Raw genomic sequence first — 20,523 nt, forward strand, 5'->3', positions numbered from 1 at the left:
TCCTCAATGCAATTCTATGGGAGGGGCGTGGCAGCCTCCCATAGACTTACATTGCGGGGGCGTGGTGTGACATCATGAGGGGCGTGGCCGTGACGTCAAGACCCCCGCTGCCTTCACCCAGCGTTTTAAATGAATGCCGGGTGTGCACAGAGATTGCGGGAGTTAACAGTGGCAGGATCCCCGCAATTAGACATCTTATCCACTATCCTTTTGATAGGGGATAAGATGTCTAGGGGCAGAGTACCCCTTTAAATGGATATCACCATTACAGCAAATAAATTGTTTTATTTGTCTACTGGTATACATAAATACCAATACCTGAGACACCTGGTTATAGGAAGCTTCAAGGAGATATTGGTGCAGCCCCTTGTCATGCTTTTTTAATATGAGTGATGCTGTTCCTGGTCCAGATAAAGGGAACGGCAATAGATACTCCCCGTCAGGGAAAGACAGTTCCAAACAAGGCTGCCAGCCCACCAGCTTAGATGCTATGAAAATAAAAGCACAAACAAATTAACTATTTTTTTGATACTTTATAATGTTTAATGCTCTTTGGTGAGATCACTGGGAGATGTACAATTCATGAATAAGTACTGTATATTCCATGAATGATCTATGCCATTTCTAGAAGCATTGGGGCCCATATACTTGGATCATGCTGTAGACTGTACACTGACAGGCATTCATAGACTCCAGCAGAATAACACAGTTATAGGAAATCATACAAAAGCTGATGTCAATTTACAATTACTGCTTTAAAAAAGAAACAAAATCTAGGTTATAAACAAATTAACAATACTTGAAATGCTGTACATTTGCTGCAGCAGAAAATACACAGCATTTCCGCACCAAAATTTACTGTTCTGGCTACCTCGACAGTGGCGGCGATTGTGCGGCGGGGGAGGGGGAATAGTACAGTTGGGTTGACCAAACCAGGAATGTGCAGCAATAATGATTAAAGTAAAGGCTAGTGATTGTTCTTCTAGCTCTGCCTGTCCGAATATTAAGCTGTGTAAAAGGTTCCTAGAAAGGCGCTCGCTTAGTGCACATGAGAGCCCATCAAAAAGAGCCACAGTAAACTCCCCTTGTGGGCTATTGCAGCTTCCAGGCTTTTGCCTATTTCTGACTCCTACCCTTTCTTAAGAATGAAAAGACATATATGGCGGATTTCTCACAGTTATCTGATTTTACAATTCATTTCGAGGGGAATTATACTTTAAGTATAACAGACTTACAGCGTGGATCGTCTATCTGTGGCCTTACCTTCCTCATTCATGCAGGATTTTCTTTCAGCCTGACCTCTGGGACTTTTGATTTTTTCCAGAACATCATCTGTCATAAGGTACAACTGGGAACTGATAGAATAAAACATGTGAAATTAAAGTAGATGTGGATCTACATGACATATCAGACCAAGCAGCTAACCAACCTGTAAAGTATTCTGTCTTTTTTACATTTATGATTTGCTTTCTAATGTCTGCTTTTTTGGAAGCAATAAAGGGAAAAACCACCAAACGGACTATGTAAAATTAAATATCATACTTTATTAGTTCATAAATTAAACAACATTTAAATCTGCAAGGAGACATGGACAAAAATGGTGGTGGGAACCAGGGAGGTAGGGAGGACAAAAGGAAAAAGTAAATTAATAGTCTAAGACTGTGGTAAAAGATTTTTACACCCATAAGCATATGTCACAAGTAAGAAAAACCGCATCAAGCTGTCATAGCAATCATGACAATAGCAAAGCAGAAAACCAGTACAAGTATAAGCATAATAGACACACCAGGTGGTTAAAATGCAGAGGAAGCCGGAAAACAGTGCCGACTATTTCATACAAAAAAGACATCCGCAGGGTGAAAGGCAAAGTACAACAGTCCCCCCCAGGACAAAGCCCCTCTGGGCGAAACGGGTGGGAGGTTTGGTGGGTTACCGGGGAGTGTGTATATGCGGGTGTGTGCCATATGCAAGTTGCCGCAAGTCCTCCCCCCAAGTCTGAACTGTGTCCAAGTCAAAATCGTATGCCACATCGCATGTGGCACTGAAAAAGTAATAGGGGAGGTGAAAAGTATATTAGAAGTCTAATCGGTCCCAGCAAGCTGCAAGGCCCTTCTGGGTTCCTGGCCACCTCTCTGGGAATCTGGCCTAGCTGTGAAGATAATTCCATCTGTCTTAACTCAGTAAAGCCTCCTCTCACAAAACAATTTGGAAAAAAGTTATAAAATCAAAGATAAATATTACAATCATAATTGAAAAACATATTAAAATGGTATATATAAAATCACAGAAAAATTGAATAGGTGATCAGATTACACATACTGAAAAACGAGGTGAGTATATCCAAAATATGTCTAGAAAGACTGAATTGCATGTCCTACAATATTAGAATCAATAGTACAACTCCATGGTTCAAGCCTGCTTTCACTATGCATGAATTAATATAAGGAGATAAGCATTAATGAAATGTATAGACAGATGGAGGCAACAGAGAAGCATGTAGCTGAAATACAAAAACAATAACCTAGGAGGGAGAGACTGACAATCAGGCCCGTCGCTACCAGACCGGCAAACCAAGCAATTGCTTGGGGCCCCGAGCTGGCTGGGGGCCCCGAGCAGAGCCGGTGCACATCCAGTAGCGACGGGGCACTATGGGAGGCCCGCACATTTCAATTAAATTACCTTTGTAGGGCGCGGGCCTCTTAAGAAACAAAGCGCAGGGCCGGCACCGGACAGGTCAGGGGCTGATGGGAGTAGAGACGTCACGTGCCCCGTGCAGGCACGCACGTCCACTCCGATCACCTGACCTGTCCTTGCTTACGTCCCTACGCGAACCTCCAGCATCCTCCTCATGCAGTGACAGGAGCAGCAGAAGACTCACGCCTCTGCAACGATCCTGCGGCAGGGTAAGTAAACTGGCCCGGGGGGTTGGGGGATTGTATGGTGGTGTGTGTGTGGGGGGGGGTTGTTATGGGGGTGATAAGAGGTGCAGGGGGGGTGTTATGGGGGTGATAAGAGGTGCAGGGGGGGTGTTATGGGGGTGATGAGAGGTGCAGGGGGGGTGTTATGGGGGTGATAAGAGGTGCAGGGAGGGTGTTATGAGGGTGATAAGAGGTGCAGGGGGGGTGTTATGGGGGTGATAAGAGGTGCAGTAGGGGTGTTATGAGGGTGATAAGAGGTGCAGTAGGGGTGTTATGGGGGTGGTAAGAGGTGCAGGGGGGTGTTATGGGGGTGATCAGAGGTGCAGGGGGGTGTTATGAGGGTGATAAGAGGTTCAGTAGGAGTGTTATGGGGGTGATAAGAGGTGCAGTAGGGGTGTTATGGGGTGATAAGAGGTGCAGGGGTGTTATGGGGAATGTTATAGGGGGTGTTATGGGGGTCATGAGAGGTGCAGGGGGGTGTTATGGGGGTCATGAGAGGTGCAGGGGGGGTGTTATGGGGGTCATGAGAGGTGCAGGGGGTGTTATGGGGGTGATAAGAGATGCAGGGAGGGGTGTTATGGGGGTGATGAGCACCTCTCCTCATCACCTCTCCATAACCCCCCCCCCCTGGTTATAGTAGTATTTTATTCAGGGTACAGTGTATGGCAGTATTATATTCAGGGTACAGTGTGGGGCAGTATTTTATTTAGGTCACAGTGTGGGGCAGTATTTTATTTAGTGGATACAGTGAATAACAGTATTATTTTCAGGGTACAGTGTGTGGCAGTATTATATTCAGGGTACAGTGTGTGGCAGTATTATATTCAGGGTACAGTGTGGGGCAGGATTATATTTAGTGGGTACAGTGTATAGCAGTATCATATTCAGGATACAGTGTATGGCAGTATTATATTCAGGGTACAGTGTATGGCAGTATTATATTCAGGGTACAGTGTGTGGCAGTATTATATTCAGGGTACAGTGTGGGGCAGGATTATGTTTAGTGGGTACAGTGTGTAGCAGTATTATATTCAGGGTACAGTGTATAGCAGTTTTATATTCAGGGTACAGTTTGTGGCAGTATTATGTTCAGGGTACAGTGTGTGGCAGGATTATATTTAGTGGGTTAAGTGTATAGCAGTATTATATTCAGGGTACAGTGTGGGGCAGTATTTTATTTAGGATACAGTGTGGGGCAGTATTATATTCAGGGTACAGCGTGTGACAGTATTATATTCAGGGTACAGTGTGGGGCAGTATTATATTCAGGGTACAGTGTGGGGCAGTATTATATTTAGTTGATACAGTGTGTGGCAGTATTATATTCAGGATACAGTGTGCGGCAGTATTATATTCAGGGTACAGTGTGGCAGTATTATATTCAGGGTACAGTATGTGGCAGTATTAATTTTAGTTGGTACAGTGTGTGGCAGTATTATATTCAGGGTACAGTGTACAGCAGTATTATGTTCAGGGTACAGTGTGTGGCAGGATTATATTTAGTGGGTACAGTGTATAGCAGTATTATATTCAGGGTACAGTGTGGGGCCGGATTTTATTTAGGGTACACTTTCTGGCAGGGTTATAATGATTACTGTCTTCATGCAGAGGATGAGGATCTTCTGACAGTGAGGAGCCAATGATGTCTGGATGTCAGACTCTGCAGAGAAGATGGAGCTGGAGGAAGACCCGGTCTCTGGACCCGATGAAGAAGAAAAGATAACAGAGAAGATGTCACTCAAGGCAGAAGACGTCACGCAGGTCACTGATATCATTGTGTGTTCTCCAGACTGTCCCATCAGAGCTGTAGTCACTAAGTTCTGCAGTGATGATGGGTAAAACTGTGTCCAATCTGTGTCTTTCCAGCTGTTACAAAACTTCAACTCCCATTGCCAGAGGCTCTCCAGACATGATGGGAGTTTTAGCTTTCCAACAGCTGGAGAACCACTTCTGCCGAGATGATCGGTGGTGGTCTCAGCAGTCAGACCCCCACCAAAAAAAATGGCCCGGGGGGGGTGGTGGACAGGGGGTATGGGTAGGGAACACTGCTGCACCTAATGTGGGGGGAACACTGCCTGCCTAATGTGGGGGGAACACTGCCTACCTAATGTGGGGAGAGCTATGCTGCACCTAATGTGGGGGGAACTCTGCTGCACCTAATGTGCATCGTATCGACGTTTGCTCACGTTGCGCTCCCAGAATTCAAGGGCCGGCGTTACTATGTCCTGACGCCGGCCCTAGAGCGTGACGTGCGTGAACATCAAAGGGGGGGGGGGCCTCCATGTCCATTTTGCTTGGGGCCCCCAAATTCCTTCAAACGGCCCTGCTGACAATGTAACAAACAATGAATGGTAGCAAGTAATTCAGTCATGCACCCTATCAGGGAATATCTCACCTACCTCTAACGCTTATTTGCTTGTCGCTTCGTCAAGGGGCGTCAGTAAAGTCTCCGTTAAACCATAACTGGTTGTGGACTCTCCTTTCACTACCTAGCCATTGGAATAGCGGAGATACCGTTCGTGTGGTTCCGGTACCCAAAAACCGCTCTGGCGTCACAAACACTAGGGGTTAACAACATCTGGCCCCACCACCTACACCGCTACACCCCGTGGTCCCGCCATACGCCGGTGGTCACCACAACTTTGGCATCACAAACAGGATACGGGTGTGTGCCTTAACCACTTCACCCACAAATCAAGTCAAGTCAGGCCACCCATTAACAGTATGCGGGTGTCACCACATTTAAGTCTGCAAAAACTACAATTCGTATATAATCTGATAACTAAACAATAAATCAGCATTTCTCAACCAGCGTGCCTCCAGCTGTTGCAAAACTACAACTTCCAGCATGCTGGGAGTTGTAGTTTTGCAACAGCTGGAGGCAACCTGGTTGGGAAACACTGCAATAAACCATGGGCATGACTATTTTGCCATTGGTTCTTGATGGATCTGCTTGAGACTAGACTTAGAAGATCCTTTAAACCTCCTAGGTCTTCCTTATCATGGTTCCCCCTTTACTGAAATAAGCAGGATTGGCCATTATACATGTCCTCTATAGACTGTATAAAAAATATACTAATACCTTTGCTTGTCACTCATACATATTTCCGTATGAGAAATTGGAATATTCAGAACGCAAAGAGCTGTAGTGTATACAAACAGCCTGTAGATGTCACTGTTGTAACTACTGCCAAGAAGTACTGTGGTGGGCAGTACTCTTAAACTGTTCATAAAATCCTAATGCCACCTAATGTCAAGTATCAATGTCACTGTAAAACTAAGGATCCAGATCTATTTGATGAATCTTATTAGACTAAAAAAATCCCCAAATTTCCCATGTTTATCATTAAAAGACTTTACACGTGAGTAGTGAATACTTAACACTTTACACGTGAGTAGTGAATACTTTACACGTGAGTAGTGAATACTTTACACTTTACACGTGAGTAGTGAATACTTTACACTTTACAGGTGAGTAGTGAATACTTTACACTTTACACGTGAGTAGTGAATACTTTACACTTTACACGTGAGTAGTGAATACTTTACAGGTGAGTAGTGAATACTTTACACTTTACAGGTGAGTAGTGAATAGTTTACACTTTACAGGTGAGTAGGGAACACTTTACACATGAGTAGTGAATACTTTACACTTTACATGTGAGTAGTGAATACTTTACACTTTACAGGTGAGTAGTGAATACTTTACACTTTACATGTGAGTAGTGAATACTTTACACTTTACACGTGAGTAGTGAATAATTTACACTTTACATGTGAGTAGTGAATACTTTACACTTTACACGTGAGTAGTGAATACTTTACACTTTACACGTGAGTAGTGAATACTTTACACTTTACACGTGAGTAGTGAATACTTTACACTTTACACGTGAGTAGTGAATAATTTACACTTTACAGGTGAGTAGTGAATACTTTACACTTTACACGTGAGTAGTGAATACTTTACACTTTACACGTGAGTAGTGAATACTTTACACGTGAGTAGTGAATACTTTACACTTTACAGGTGAATACTTTTGAGGTAGCTCTCCATGCTGTGGCCTGGAGAACAAAAAAAATCAATTTCCCCATTGGTTGAATCCAGATTGCTGAGAAAAGCTCTCAGATTTGTATCCACAGTCACTAATTATATTGTGGAATTGTAATTGATTTTACCAGTTGCTGTGTATACACAGGGGCGACATTTACGTTGAATGTGCAGATCTGCATAAAAAAAAATTCAGACGCATGAATTCACCCTAATGGGGTGTAGTGATGAATGGCATTGCCCATATTGGAATTTGCGCTATTATGCGAATATATAGACGAATATTCGTCTTATATTCACGAATTTCGCGTATTCGTTATATTCGCATATGCAAATATTCGCATATTCAAGGAAGAAAACAGTGAGGGGGTGGGCAACTTTACTATTGGTTGCTAGGGATGTTGCTGATAACCTCTGACAAGTGTATTTGCATCATTCTAATGAAAAGAAGTTGAAAAGAAGAAATATGCAAATATTCACATATGCGAATATGCAGAAAATAGTGAATATTTGTAATTTCGAATATGTAGCGAATATATTCGCAATATTTGCGAATTGGCAATAAAAAATTGAAATGAGAGTATTCGCGCCCATCACTAATGGGGTATACTGAGTCCAAGTGTCTAGGGCAGTACACAATGTAAATACAGCCCTACCCCTGTGGAATCAGTATAGTCACCTACTATAGTGCAGAACTGTCAGTGTTTGTGAATACTGATGCCAGCCCCAGGGCTCAGGGCTTATACATTCACCCCCACAGAGTCACTGTTTCAGAAAAAGAAAAATTAATGTGTTGTGCTCCATTATTTCACACAATACTGTAAGACTTTACATGAACAAGGTCCAGAAAACCTCACCTGTAATCTAGTATTTCCATAGATTCTTCATGTGTATTCAGAAACACCTTGAGATCCTGCCCACGCTTCATGTGAAGGCCACCGTCTAAGCTGGTCATCGTCTTTGCACCAGTTACCCATTTTAGGCCAATTTTTCCTATTGCTCCGGTTATTCCCATATGGGCAGAGAGCTGGAGGGAAGCGCTGTTGAAGGGTAAAAGTGCACTGAATTATATTATGGTTTTAATGCAGTTTTGTTAGTATGTTCAAATAAATACCATGCATTTTCATTTTGGTAGCATTTATTATTATAGTCAGTCTTGTAAGTCAAAAATATCCCAATCAACTACTATTACAGGTGGCGTCTGCATAAACGTGAAGTCTGCATTTATAGTTGTTATGCAAGAACCCTGGAGATTATCAGGTATAATGTTGCCTTTTGGTAAAAGCACATGAAGCAGAGGGAAGCATAAAGCTCAATTGAATCCAATTCTTACCAAACCCTCCCAAAAAGGCATGCAAAGTAATGAAGAAATAAAGTACGGAAGGACCAGCACTTCGTTGCAAGGAATTATTGAAGATACATCACACCATAAAAACGACAGTCAGTCAGACATGTTTCGAGAGCAAGCGCTCTTCCTCGGTGACCGAGGAAGAGCGCTTGCGCTCGAAACATGTCTGACTGACTGTCGTTTTTATGGTGTGATGTATCTTCAATAAAGCTGCTTGCAACTAAGTGCTGGACCCTCCGAACTTTCTTTCTTCAATATTGGATGCCTTGCCGGGCACCGGTCCGAGCACCATACATCAGGGAAGGTGAGCTGGATCACTCACTTGTTTGATGCAAAGTAATGGCCGCAATGGGGACTACATATTTCCACCTCTCGTGCCCCCTCACCATCCAAACTGCTTGGCCCATATTTGACAGCAACTTTGCACTCCATACATTCAAGTCTTTCGGCACTAAGCATACTTTGGTTACCTTGGTTTAACATATCCATTTATGAAAAAATTATTTTGCTGCTTGAAGTCCATATTTCCTCTGATCTTGATGCTGGTTGAGGCTGAGGCATTGATGGCAAGCTGAACTGGAAACCCGGAAATAGCGGGAAACATAACACTGTCCACTGACAAGGTGAACCTTCTGTTGTATTGCACTTCTTGTCCCTGTGAAAAATAATAGTGCTGCATAAAATGCTTTACGATTATAATCTTATATATCTTAGGTTGAGTGCACACATTCTAAAATCACAAGTAAAATACATTTGTTAGGCTACAATCACACAGGTAAAATGAAAAGCAAAACATGTCTGTAAAATAGGTATTTAAAAAAAAAAAAAAAAAAAAAAAAAAACAGCCACATTTCTTTCATTTAATACTGTGCTTTAGGGAAATCTATAGAAAAGCAGCCATCAGATCCTACATTGTTTTCCAATATTGAAATTACAGACATTTTTAAAATAGTGTGTGTGCTGACTTCTGCACAGGACATATTCTGTTGACTTTTTATTTTATTTTGGAAGACCAGCACAGTCTTAAAGAAGCACTCTGGTGGAAAACAATTTTTATTTTTTTTATTTCTATCAACTGGTGCCAGACAGTACCTGACACGGAAAGAGGTGTCAGCAGAGAGCACTGAGGTCAGACTGAAAAAATACAGCAGCGGATTAAGATTTTAAAATTTAAGTAATTTACAAATCTGTTTAACTTTCAGGCCCCAGTTGATTTGATTTTTTTTTTCCCAGTGGAGTACCCCTTTAACAACTGGGGCAAGAAATGTAACAGTTCCATTCCATTATAAGAGCTGAGATAATCTGGTAAAGATGTGCCTGACAATAAGCTTTCAGAATTGTGAACGTATGTCTAAAATATATAAGAGAATCAGTAATTCTGGATCAGTACAAGGTAAGTAAAGCAATAAAATCCCTAGGTTACTTAAAGGGGTTATCTTTTCAGAGACAAACCCTTTCTGTATGTGGCCCTCACAAGAATCAGTCTAGTTTGCTGTAACCAGAGCCACCTGAACAGAGCAACTCTCTCTCATAGACCCTCTATAACTTCCATAGGGTATATACCCTTTAAATGTGTTTTATATCAAAAGTATTGAACTGATTAATTGGTAGATATATCATTAAAGGGGTAGTCCAGTGGTGAAAAACGTATCCCCTATCCTAAGGATAGGGAATAAGTTTGAGATCGCGGGGGGTCCGACCGCTGGGGCCCCCTGCGATCTCTCTGTACGGGGCCCCGGCTCTCCGGCCAGATAGCGGGTGTCGACCCCCGCACGAGGCGGCGGCCGACACGCCCCCTCAATACATCTCAATGGCAGAGCCGGAGATTGCCGAAGGCAGCGCTTCGGCTCTGCCATAGAGTTGTATTGAGGGGGCGTGTCTGCCGCCGCTTCGTGCGGGGGTTGACACCCGCTATCTGGCCGGATAGCCGGGGCCCCGTACAGAGAGATCGCAAGGGGCCCCAGCGGTCGGACCCCCCGCGATCTGCAACTTATCCCCTATCCTTAGGATAGGGGATAAGTTGTTCACCACTGAGTCACCACTGGACTACTCCTTTAAAATGTTAGTATCATTTACAAAAATATTATAGAGTTTTGATTAGTCAGGGTTTTGAGTACCACAACCATTCGCTAGAAGGAGGAGCGGGGTGAAGCAGTCAGATAGGCACTTCTTTCCCTGTCTCTCACCTTACTGCAGGTGGATTCTATAAAATATCTATGGAGCTTGTCTCCTGTAGGAAGTAGCTAGACAGGGAAAGAACACTCACTGAGAGATTGCAGTAGAGTCAGATCGTTTTCCATGGGATTTTGCTGCTCCATGGCGGAATTTCTGCAGAGGAAACATCAGTCATGGAAATCCTGATTCCAGCCTCCACAGAAAGAATTGAACTGTCAATTCTTTCTGCAGAATTCGCTTGAAAATGCATTGCCGTCTATGGAGACAGAGCATTTCTGAGCTGCCCTAGCACTGGCATGCTTTGCTGGTGCCCGCTGTTTGTGGAATTTTTTGATCGGACATTCTGCAAAAATTCAGCTGTGTTAACATAGCCTTAGGCCGGATTTACAAATACCCCACTGTATTAACGAAATTTCAGTGACTGCCATATCTATCTGCAGAAATCAATGCGTTTTCCACAGAAACATCAACAACTGATTTTTAGTAGCAGAAATTTCTGTAAAACAATCTAATATATATGAGTCCACCCTTACTCTATACAGTACAATATATTTTTAGTAAGTTCTGTTCTGTAAGGAAAATCCCAAAACCCTATTTCCAATGTTCAGTGAATGGTCGATTACAATTAGACAGATTATCACATAAGTGTTTATTTCATTCCAACGTTGAATTAAAATGCTAAATATTTCCTATAAACAAAAAGAACTTATATATAGGTTTCTTGTTTACAGTAGTTTCCGTACCACAGACTCAACTACTAAAAGTAGTTGTTGTGTCAAATGAGGAATTTTCAAAAAAAATTTGGGATTTTACCTTTGTTTCAGCAGCCCTTGACACATGCATAGGAAATTACATAAATTCAGAAAGTCCTTTAATCCCCACACGAAATTCTAAAAATATTTTATCATGTGCTGCTTGAGAACTACTTGACTGTCCAGAACCAACACTAATGGTTATACCTTAAGGAGTTTTACTGTCAGTCCAGCCAGGCTCAAAGAGTATTGTTTCACAGTATTTCTTACTTCCTCGCAATCCAGGAAGATGAGCTCATTCCCGAAGACCTTCATACTTAGCCCACATCGAAGCTCTTTCTTGTCAGTCATTCCTTGGGTAAACTTCCAGATGAAAAAAGGAAAATGGTGTCAAATTTGTCAAAATAAACTATGGTGTACAAAATATTATCCATACAGAACTAAAGGAAGTCACACAACTTAAAGCGACAGGGTCCCAGTACAAAATTTGTAACAGGGCCATCTTTATTACTAGTCATATTAGCGGATACGTTTTGATTACGCTCAGGCTCTAGGGCCTGGATGCCAAAGCAGCCCTTGAACCCCGTATGGTTATGCCCCTGTGACTATAGCCAGTAAAGCTGGTCTTCCTGGTCCTCCACTTTATTACTTATATACCATATATACTCGAGTATAAGCCGTCCCAAATATAAGATGAGGCCCCTAATTTGACCCCAAAAATCCAGGAAAAGTTATTGACTCGACTATAAGCCTAGGGTGGGAAATATTTCATCGCCCCATGTCATCATCCAGACCCCTGTCATTAACACCCCCGTCATCATCACCCCGTCATCATCACCCCGTCATCATCACCTGCCGTCATCATCCCACCTCATCATCATCCCCCCCTTCATCATCACCGCTTGTCAATCCCTTCTCAGTGGTCTTCAACCTACGGACCTCCAGATGTTGCAAAACTACAACTCCCAGCATGCCCGGACAGCCATCGGCTGTCCGGGCATGCTTGGAGTTGTAGTTTTGAAACATCTGGAGGTCCGCAGGTTGAAGTCCACTGCAGCCTTCGTCATCATCTAGACCCCCCTTTTGTTTTCTACTCACCTCCCCTCGGTGGGAAGGAAGGGTGAGCTGGTCCGGGCCATCCATATTCGACCTTCTATGCTGCAGGGACCGTCCGGTAAGGAGGGTAAATCGTTCTGCGCTGTCCATCTTCACCGAGAGGCCCTCTTTTCCGTGCCGGGCCGGCCCCGGACTAGTGACGCTGCCTTGGAGCCACCGCACAGAGACGTCATGGACGTCTGCTGTGCACAGACGTCCCTGCTCGTCGTCGTCAAGGCAACTTCACTAGTCCGGGGGCCAGCCCGGAGCGGAGAAGAGGGCCTCCCGGTGAAGATGGACAGCGCAGAACGATTAACCCTCCTTACCGGATGGTCCCTGCAGCATAGAAGGTCGAATATGGATGGCCCAGACCAGCTCACCCTTTCTTCCCACCGAGGGGAGGTGAGTAGAAAACAAAAGGGGGGTCTGGATGATGACGAAGGCCGTAGTGGTCTTCAACCTGCGGACCTCCAGATGTTTCAAAACTACAACTCCAAGCATGCCCGGACAGCCGATGGCTGTCCGGGCATGCTGGGAATTGTAGTTTTGCAGCATCTGGAAGTCTGCAGGTTGAAGACCACTAAGAAGGAATTGACAGGCGGAGATGGACGGCCGGGACCATCCCCTCACAGCTAAAGCCAGAAAAAATTTTTTGTTCACTCGAGTATAAGCCAAGGGGGGCATTTTCAGCACGAAAAATCGTGCTGAAAAACTCGGCTTATACTCGAGTATATACGGTAGATAACAACAGATAATTATTTAATGGATAAATTCAACATTTCTATATAAAGGATATGTATACATTATACAATGAGCATAAATGTGCTTCTAAGAGGACTATGTATCTGCATTTGTATATTGTGCTGAGTGCTTTCTCCTTAACTTGTTTATGCCTACTGTACATATTGATACAACTCATTTCTGTATTCGCATGAATACTTTAAATTCCAGTTTTGAACAGAAGCAAACTGGACAAGTGAATACTTAAACAAGGCACTTTAAATGGTATTTAAAGTTGGATTTATTAAAAGCTATGGACACCGTTGAATCAGTTTTTCATTCTTGCCTTGTACTTAATACTAGAGGTGCACCGAAATGGAAATTTCAGAACCCAAAGGAAACCGAAATAAAAAACATGTCCGGCCGAAACCGATACCGATATCGAAAATGACTTCTACCTGTCTTCTGGTAAAATGCAGCGCTCCGCTCATTAGATTAGATTCCCCCACATTAGATTGCCAGCTCCCCCACATTAGGTCGGGAGTTCCCCCACATTAATAGGCAGCTCCCCCACAATAGTAGGCAGCTCCCCCACATTAATAGGCAGCTCCCCCACAATAGTAGGCAGCTCCCCCACATTAATAGGCAGCTCCCCCACATTAATAGGCAGCTCCCCCACAATAGTAGGCAGCTCCCCCACATTAATAGGCAGCTCCCCCACATTAATAGGCAGCTCCCCCACAATAGTAGGCAGCTCCCCCACAATAGTAGGCAGCTCCCCCACATTAGGTCGGGAGTTCCCCCACATTAATAGGCAGCTTCCCCACAATAGTAGGCAGCTCCCCCACATTAATAGGCAGCTCCCCCACAATAGTAGGTAGCTCCCCCACATTAATAGGCAGCTCCCCCACAATAGTAGGCAGCTCCCCCACAATAGTAGGCAGCTCCCCCACAATAGTAGGCAGCTCCCCCACATTAGTAGGCAGCTCCCCCACATTAGGTCAGCATTTCCCCCACAATAGTAGGCAGGTTCCCCACAATAGTAGGCAGGTTCCCCACAATAGTAGGCAGTTCCCCCACAATAGTAGGCAGTTCCCCCACAATATTAGGCAGCTCCCCCCACATTTGTAGGCAGCTCCCCCCCACAATATTAGGCAGTTCCCCCCAACAATATTAGGCAGCTCCCCCCACATTTGTAGGCAGCTCCCCCCCACAATATTAGGCAGCTCCCCCCCAACAATATTAGGCAGCTCCCCCCACATTTGTAGGCAGCTCCCCCCCACATTAGATCAGCAGTTCCCCCACAATAGTAGGCAGCTTCCCCCCACCCCACAGACATACAGCTTCCAGCCATATACAGTGTATGGCTGGAGGCTGTATGTCTGTACTGCCCCCACAGTGATCCGGTCACCGCTCCTCCGGCCCAGGGTCACATCTACTGCTATGGCCTATGGACCATAGCAGTAGGTGCCGGGACCGGGGGAGTGGTGACCGGAACCTCAAGAAGATGACGCGGTCACTTACCAGGCCCCGGCCAGCGCGCGTTCTCCTGCGACGATCCTGCGGTCCTCCTGCGTCTCTATGATTGTACGCATGGGACGTCAGTGACGTCCCGTGCGTACGACCATAGAGGCGGAGAAGCGAGGGTCCGAAGGAGGATCGCAGGAGGACGCCGGGGAATGGTGAGTGACCGGCAGACATCCTTATGTCCCGAAAAGATTTTTCGGGACACAGGGATGTCCGGGATAGGAATACTTCTTTTTATGTGCCCGGGCCGGCTCCCGTGTGTGGCTGCAAGCGGGGGCCGACCAGAGCAAATAAAACCTAATACTGTATACTAAAAACCAGGGGGCCTCCAGCTGTTGTGAAACTACAACTCCCAGCATGCCCAGACAGACTTTGCCGGTCCGGGCATGCTGTGAGTTGTAGTTTCACAACAGCTGGAGGCCCCCTGGTTTTTAGTATACAGTATTAGTTTTTATATGCTCTGGTCGGCCCCGCCTGCAGCCACACACGGGAGCCGGCCCGGCCATATTAAAAGAAGTATTCCTATCCCGGAGAGCGCGCCCCCCCAGATGTTGCGCCCGGTGCGGCCGCCCCCCCTGCACCGCCCACGAGTGCCTCTGCCACTGGCAGTGTTTGTAACTTGTGCTGTGGGCGGGCAGGGGAGGTGGGTCATTATCGCCACATTTTTAGTTGTTTCGGCATTTCCCCGAAATAGCTTTTTTCGGCCGATATGTATCGGCCGCCGATATATCGGTGCATCCCTACTTAATACGATACAAAACACTTAGGTATTTAATTTCAAAATGTTTAATGTGTGTCCTATAGCTTTTGTTATCAGTGTAGTCCGTCAGAGAAGCAATTCTGCCAGACTCTAAGGGCCCTTTTATATGGATCAATGGATACAGGATAGTGAGCGCCAATCTTGCTAATCAGTGCTTATCTACAGAACCTTTAAAAGGCTGGATCAATTTTGCACAGGGGGACTACACAGGGGGGGTGGGGGGGACATGCAGCCGACATAATTTAAATGGCTGCATAAAAAATTCTGTGAACTTTACTCGTTCATTGGCTGATCACTGGCCCTTTTACAGGGGCCAATTATCTGCAACAAGCATTCCTAGAAATTATCATTTGCCCGAAAATCGGTCTATGTAAATGGGCCTTGAGCTGGTTCATTAACACCAATTTCTCTCAGGACTATCGCCCCTCCTGGATTAAATGGCTACTCCACTGAAAATGGTTTTTTTTTAATCACCTGGTGCCAGAAAGTTAAACAGATTTGTAAATTACTTAAAAATCTTAATCCTTCCAGTACTTATCAGTTGCTGTATGCTCCACAGGAAGTTCTTTTCTTTTTGAATTTCCTGACCACAGTGCTCTGTGCTGACACCTCTGTCCATTTTAGGAACTGTCCAGAGTAGGAACAAATCCCCATAGCAAACCTCTCCTGCTCTGGACAGTTCCTGACATGGACAGCGGTGTCAACAAAGATCACTGTGGTCAGCGTGAAAGAAAATTCAAAAACAAAAGAATTTCCAGTGGAGCATACAGCAGCTGATAAATACTGGAAGGATTATGAATTTTGAAATATAAGTTATTTAGAAATCTGGCACCAGTGGATTACAAAAAAATGTTTTCCCATGGAGTACTTCTTTAATTGCCTTTTCTAGGGACCCACCTATAAAATCTCTATGAATACTTTATGAATCTCTCTTAAAATAACAGAAAAAATACCTGCGTGTAAGTGATACTAAATAGTGTGTTGTAAATTCACAACCTAAAGAAGGGAGAGTGACTTTATATGGAGTTACACTCCTTATTTCATGTGAAGTAATATATATATATATATATATATATATATATATATATATATATATATATATATATATATGGGTACACAGAGTTCCTTTAAATTATAACTCTCTGGAACATTTGTTTTCCCTTTGGATTAAGTACTTTGGCCCTTGCTTTTGTGCTATTTTTAAATGGCAAAATTAAATAGCAATAGGTAAGAACCAGAGGATCCAGGGATCTGGATAATCCAAAGGAAAAACAAATGTCCCAAAATGATTATTTAAAGGAGCTCTGTTTACCCCTATATATTACCTAATATGAAATAAGGAGTATACCTTATAAAGTCACTCTCCCTTTAGTTTGTAATTTTAAAACACACTATTTAGTATCACTTACACACAGGTATTTTTTCTGTTGTTTTGAGAGATTCATAAAGTAGACTACAAACCAAAATCCAGACCTCAAAGACTTCACCAGGAAAACTGGTGCATAATGATTACTGGGATATAATTAGAAAAAATATAGAGAGACTGTGCTTCAAATTCAGATGTCAATTTGTTATAAAAAAAAAAGCAATTTGTCATATCAAAGGCAATAATTTATAAAATAACAATATTTTTCAATAAAAAATAACACAAATTATATTACCCTAACACAGGGCCCTTGTGATTGGATACTGCACCAATACTGCTTGGATAATACTATAAGGAGTAATTGTATAAATGATAGTCTCTTCATCTATCAATAAGAGATTGTGTAGTCTGGTATTTAATAGTCCGGCAACAGCCTAAATGTCCTGGTTCGCTATTGGCTGTTCTGATAAATGCAATAAATTCAATATACCTATTGTACTAGGAGTTAGTTCACACATGTATCTTAATGCTCCAAAAAGATGTAGGTTACACACAGCTCCACATAGTCCGGTTGTCCCGGTCTGCACCTGGTCTCGTGCAGACCGGTGCGGCTGGCCCTTAGCAGCACGGGCTAGTAACTAGCACACTGGTCTTACAATACTGCTGGTCATGAGGGCCGGAAGCTGCAGCAGTATTGCAAGACCATCGTGCTAGTTACTAGCCCGTGCTGCTAAGGGCCAGCAGCACATTTGTCTTTAGGCTCGTCGCAGTACGAGACCAGGTGCAGACCGGGACAACCGGACTATGGTGAGCCGTATCTAACCTACATCTTTTTGGAGAATTAAGATACATGTGTGAACTAACTCCTAGTACAATAGGTATATTGAATTTATTGCATTTATCGGAACGGCCAATAGTGAACAAGGACATTTAGGCTGTTGCCGGACTATCAAATACCAGACTACGCAATCTCTTATTGATAGATGGAGAGAACTATTGGGACTATAATTTATATAATTACTCCTTATAGTATTATCCAGGCATTATTGGTGCACACTTTTACTATTTAGTATCCTATCACAAGGGCCCTGTGTTAGGATAATATCATTTATGTGTTGTTATTTTTTTATTGCAACATATTGCTATTTTTATGAATTATTGCCTTTGATATGACAAATTGCTTTTTATAATAAATTAACATCTGAATTTGAAGCACGGTCTCTCTATATTTTTCTAATTATATCCAAGAAATCATTATGCACCAGTTTTCCTGATGAAGTCTTTGAGGTCTGGATTTTGGTTTATAGTCTATTTTACCTTTATACACCTTAGGGTATTGGTAAATATCCAGTATAACCTTGGACTTTTTAGTTGTGAGCTGCACACAACCTCTTTATTAGCTATTCACAAGATTCATAAAGTAGATTTTATAGGGAGGTGCCTAGTAAAGGGAATTAATCAGGGCTCAAGTCCTGCAGGAATGCATGGGAACCGAGTTCCTGAACTTTTTCCACAGCAGGCACACCATTTGCAGCGGAACCAATCCTTGAGTGGAAATCTTGGGTGAGTTCCCTCACTTTTTTTTTCAGGACTTGACCCCTGAAATTAATCCCGGAGGGGTGATAGCCCTCAGGGGAATTGGTGTTAATAATTATTGACCCTGGAAACCTCCTGGGATAATTATTGCTGTTAAATTGAGCTGGATTATGACCAGGTCAACATTCATATGGTCAATATGTCAGCTTGGAAGTTGGCTCAGAGGAGAAAAGAAAGGCTGAGAAGAAACCTGTCAGAATGTCATGCCTGGTGGACTTTACTGATAACAGAAGCTATAGAACATAAACTAAACATTTTTCTTCAAGAATGGAGAAAGTGTGTTTTGCACTATAATAAATAGAAAACAAAAATGGAAAATGCTTTTTAAAGATGTCCTCTAAACCAGACAACTCCTTTATAGAGGTTTTCCAGCCCCATAAAATCTTTTACAAACAATTGACAATGGTATAAAGTAACAAATAAAGTATTTAGTCACCAACCACCAATCTCTCAAGACAGTGCTTCCCTGGTATTTGTTTACTGGCCTTTCGTCACGTGATCGTTGCAACCGCGACAGTAGTGGTGATATGCCAACACCGCTGGGGTCACCGTGAACTGTGTAAGAGGAGACTGGTGGGGAACCAGGTAAGTGTTGGCATGTTAGCACTAGGGGTGGTAAGGTGAGTACAATATTTTACTAGTTATGTTATACCATTGTCAACTGTTTTTTAAATATTTAATTGGGCTAAAAAACAGTGTGTATACTGTATATCATATTTCATTTGCCCATGGAGTTTGATGCAGTTTTGTTGAAGCTGGAATACCTCTCTGATGGCAAGAAATAAAAATTATGGCTTCTGTACGTCCATCTTCTTTATATGATACCTGAAATCTATTTATATACAGTTAAAATTGTTATATTTCACACATTCAGAGTTAACTTGCAGCTGCATCGAGTTCATGTGATAACCCCTGGGACTAAGACATGTGATGCACAATGGTGGGCTTGTGGAATCTGCCCCTACATACAGACAAGGGTGAAAGGTCTGTTTGACTTGGATTAGGATGTAATACTTCATTACCTTCTGCTGTAAGTCATTGAGTTTGTTATACTTTCCACTTGGACAGCTGTGCTTGGATTTCTTGACTTTTTGTTGATCAACCTTTTTTTCGGGCAGTTCCCCAGGGTTGTACCTCTTAGATGTAGGCTTCTTATCAGTAGGTGATGTTACTGTCTCCATGGGTGGTTCAGAACCATACTGCTTGTCTTCTTCTTTCCCAACAAGAATTTCATTTAATGTTGAAGAATGATGACCCAACATTGACTTGAGAAGGTCTTCTGCATTTTCTAGGCGAATTCCAAACTAGAATAGAACATTAAAGCAGACATGGATGCCACCAATTTTTCATGTTAACCATAAACACATTTTATTTCCGTAAATAGTAAAAGAGGAGATCAAATTGATAATAGCCATTAAAAGATTTAGCAGATTTGTAAGTAAAATTTTGCTAAAACTTGAAGAACACATATGCTTATTATTATCTGTGTTTAACCCCTTTACTCCCTAGCCTATTTTGACCTTATGACCAAGGCACATTTTCAAAATCTGACATGCGTCCATTTATTTGGTAATAACTTTGGAACGTTTTCACTTATGACATATTGTACTTTACATTAGTGGTAAATTTTGATCAATATATCTAGCGGTTTTTGTAAAAAAAAATATATAAAATTGGCGGGAAAAAATTAAAACTTTTAATTTTTCTAGATTTGATATTTTCTGCTTGTATGACAAATAGTCATGCCACACCGAATTAATGATTAATTCACATCTACAATTTGTCTACCATTATTTGATAAACATTAATTTACTTTCTTTTTTTAGAATGTTAGAGGGTTTATAAGTTTAGGAGCAATTTTCCTGATTTTCAAGAAAATTGCTAAATATGATTTGAGGGGAATGGAGGGGCCTGTATGTTAGATACCCCCATAAATCACCCCATTTTATAAACTGCACCCCTTAAAGTTGTCAGAATGACATTAATGAGTTTATTAACCCTTTAGGCGTTTCACAGAAATGAAAGCAAAGTGGAGGTGGAACTTTAAAATTTAATTTTTTTGTAGATTCTTAACCTGTTTAGGATGCTGGGCGTATGCATACGCCCTGCATCCCGAGTCCTCAAGGACATAGGGCGTATGCATACGCCCATGGGAATTCCAGTCCCTGCTGCTAGCCGGTTGGGGATCGGACCGGGATGCCTGCTGGAATCATTC

General features: G+C 42.8%; 1 protein-coding gene across 5 annotated transcripts in view; it reads right to left on the reverse strand.

The window, feature by feature from the left end:
• The window catches only part of LOC130283871 (uncharacterized), a 417,906-nt gene that overhangs the window by 249,804 nt on the left and 147,579 nt on the right, over positions 1–20,523 (reverse strand). For all 5 annotated transcript variants that reach the window (XM_056533499.1, XM_056533498.1, XM_056533496.1 and 2 more), the window contains 6 exons: positions 19,331–19,612; positions 11,452–11,607; positions 8,788–8,972; positions 7,827–8,009; positions 1,264–1,355; positions 319–488 (listed from right to left, as the gene is read on the reverse strand). In XM_056533499.1, the coding sequence (XP_056389474.1) occupies positions 319–488; positions 1,264–1,355; positions 7,827–8,009; positions 8,788–8,972; positions 11,452–11,607; positions 19,331–19,612 (1,068 nt within the window). The remainder of the gene's footprint in view (positions 1–318; positions 489–1,263; positions 1,356–7,826; positions 8,010–8,787; positions 8,973–11,451; positions 11,608–19,330; positions 19,613–20,523) is intronic.

This window comes from Hyla sarda, chromosome 8, assembly GCF_029499605.1.
Source record: "Hyla sarda isolate aHylSar1 chromosome 8, aHylSar1.hap1, whole genome shotgun sequence".
In the NCBI taxonomy this organism is placed as follows: domain Eukaryota; kingdom Metazoa; phylum Chordata; class Amphibia; order Anura; family Hylidae; genus Hyla; species Hyla sarda.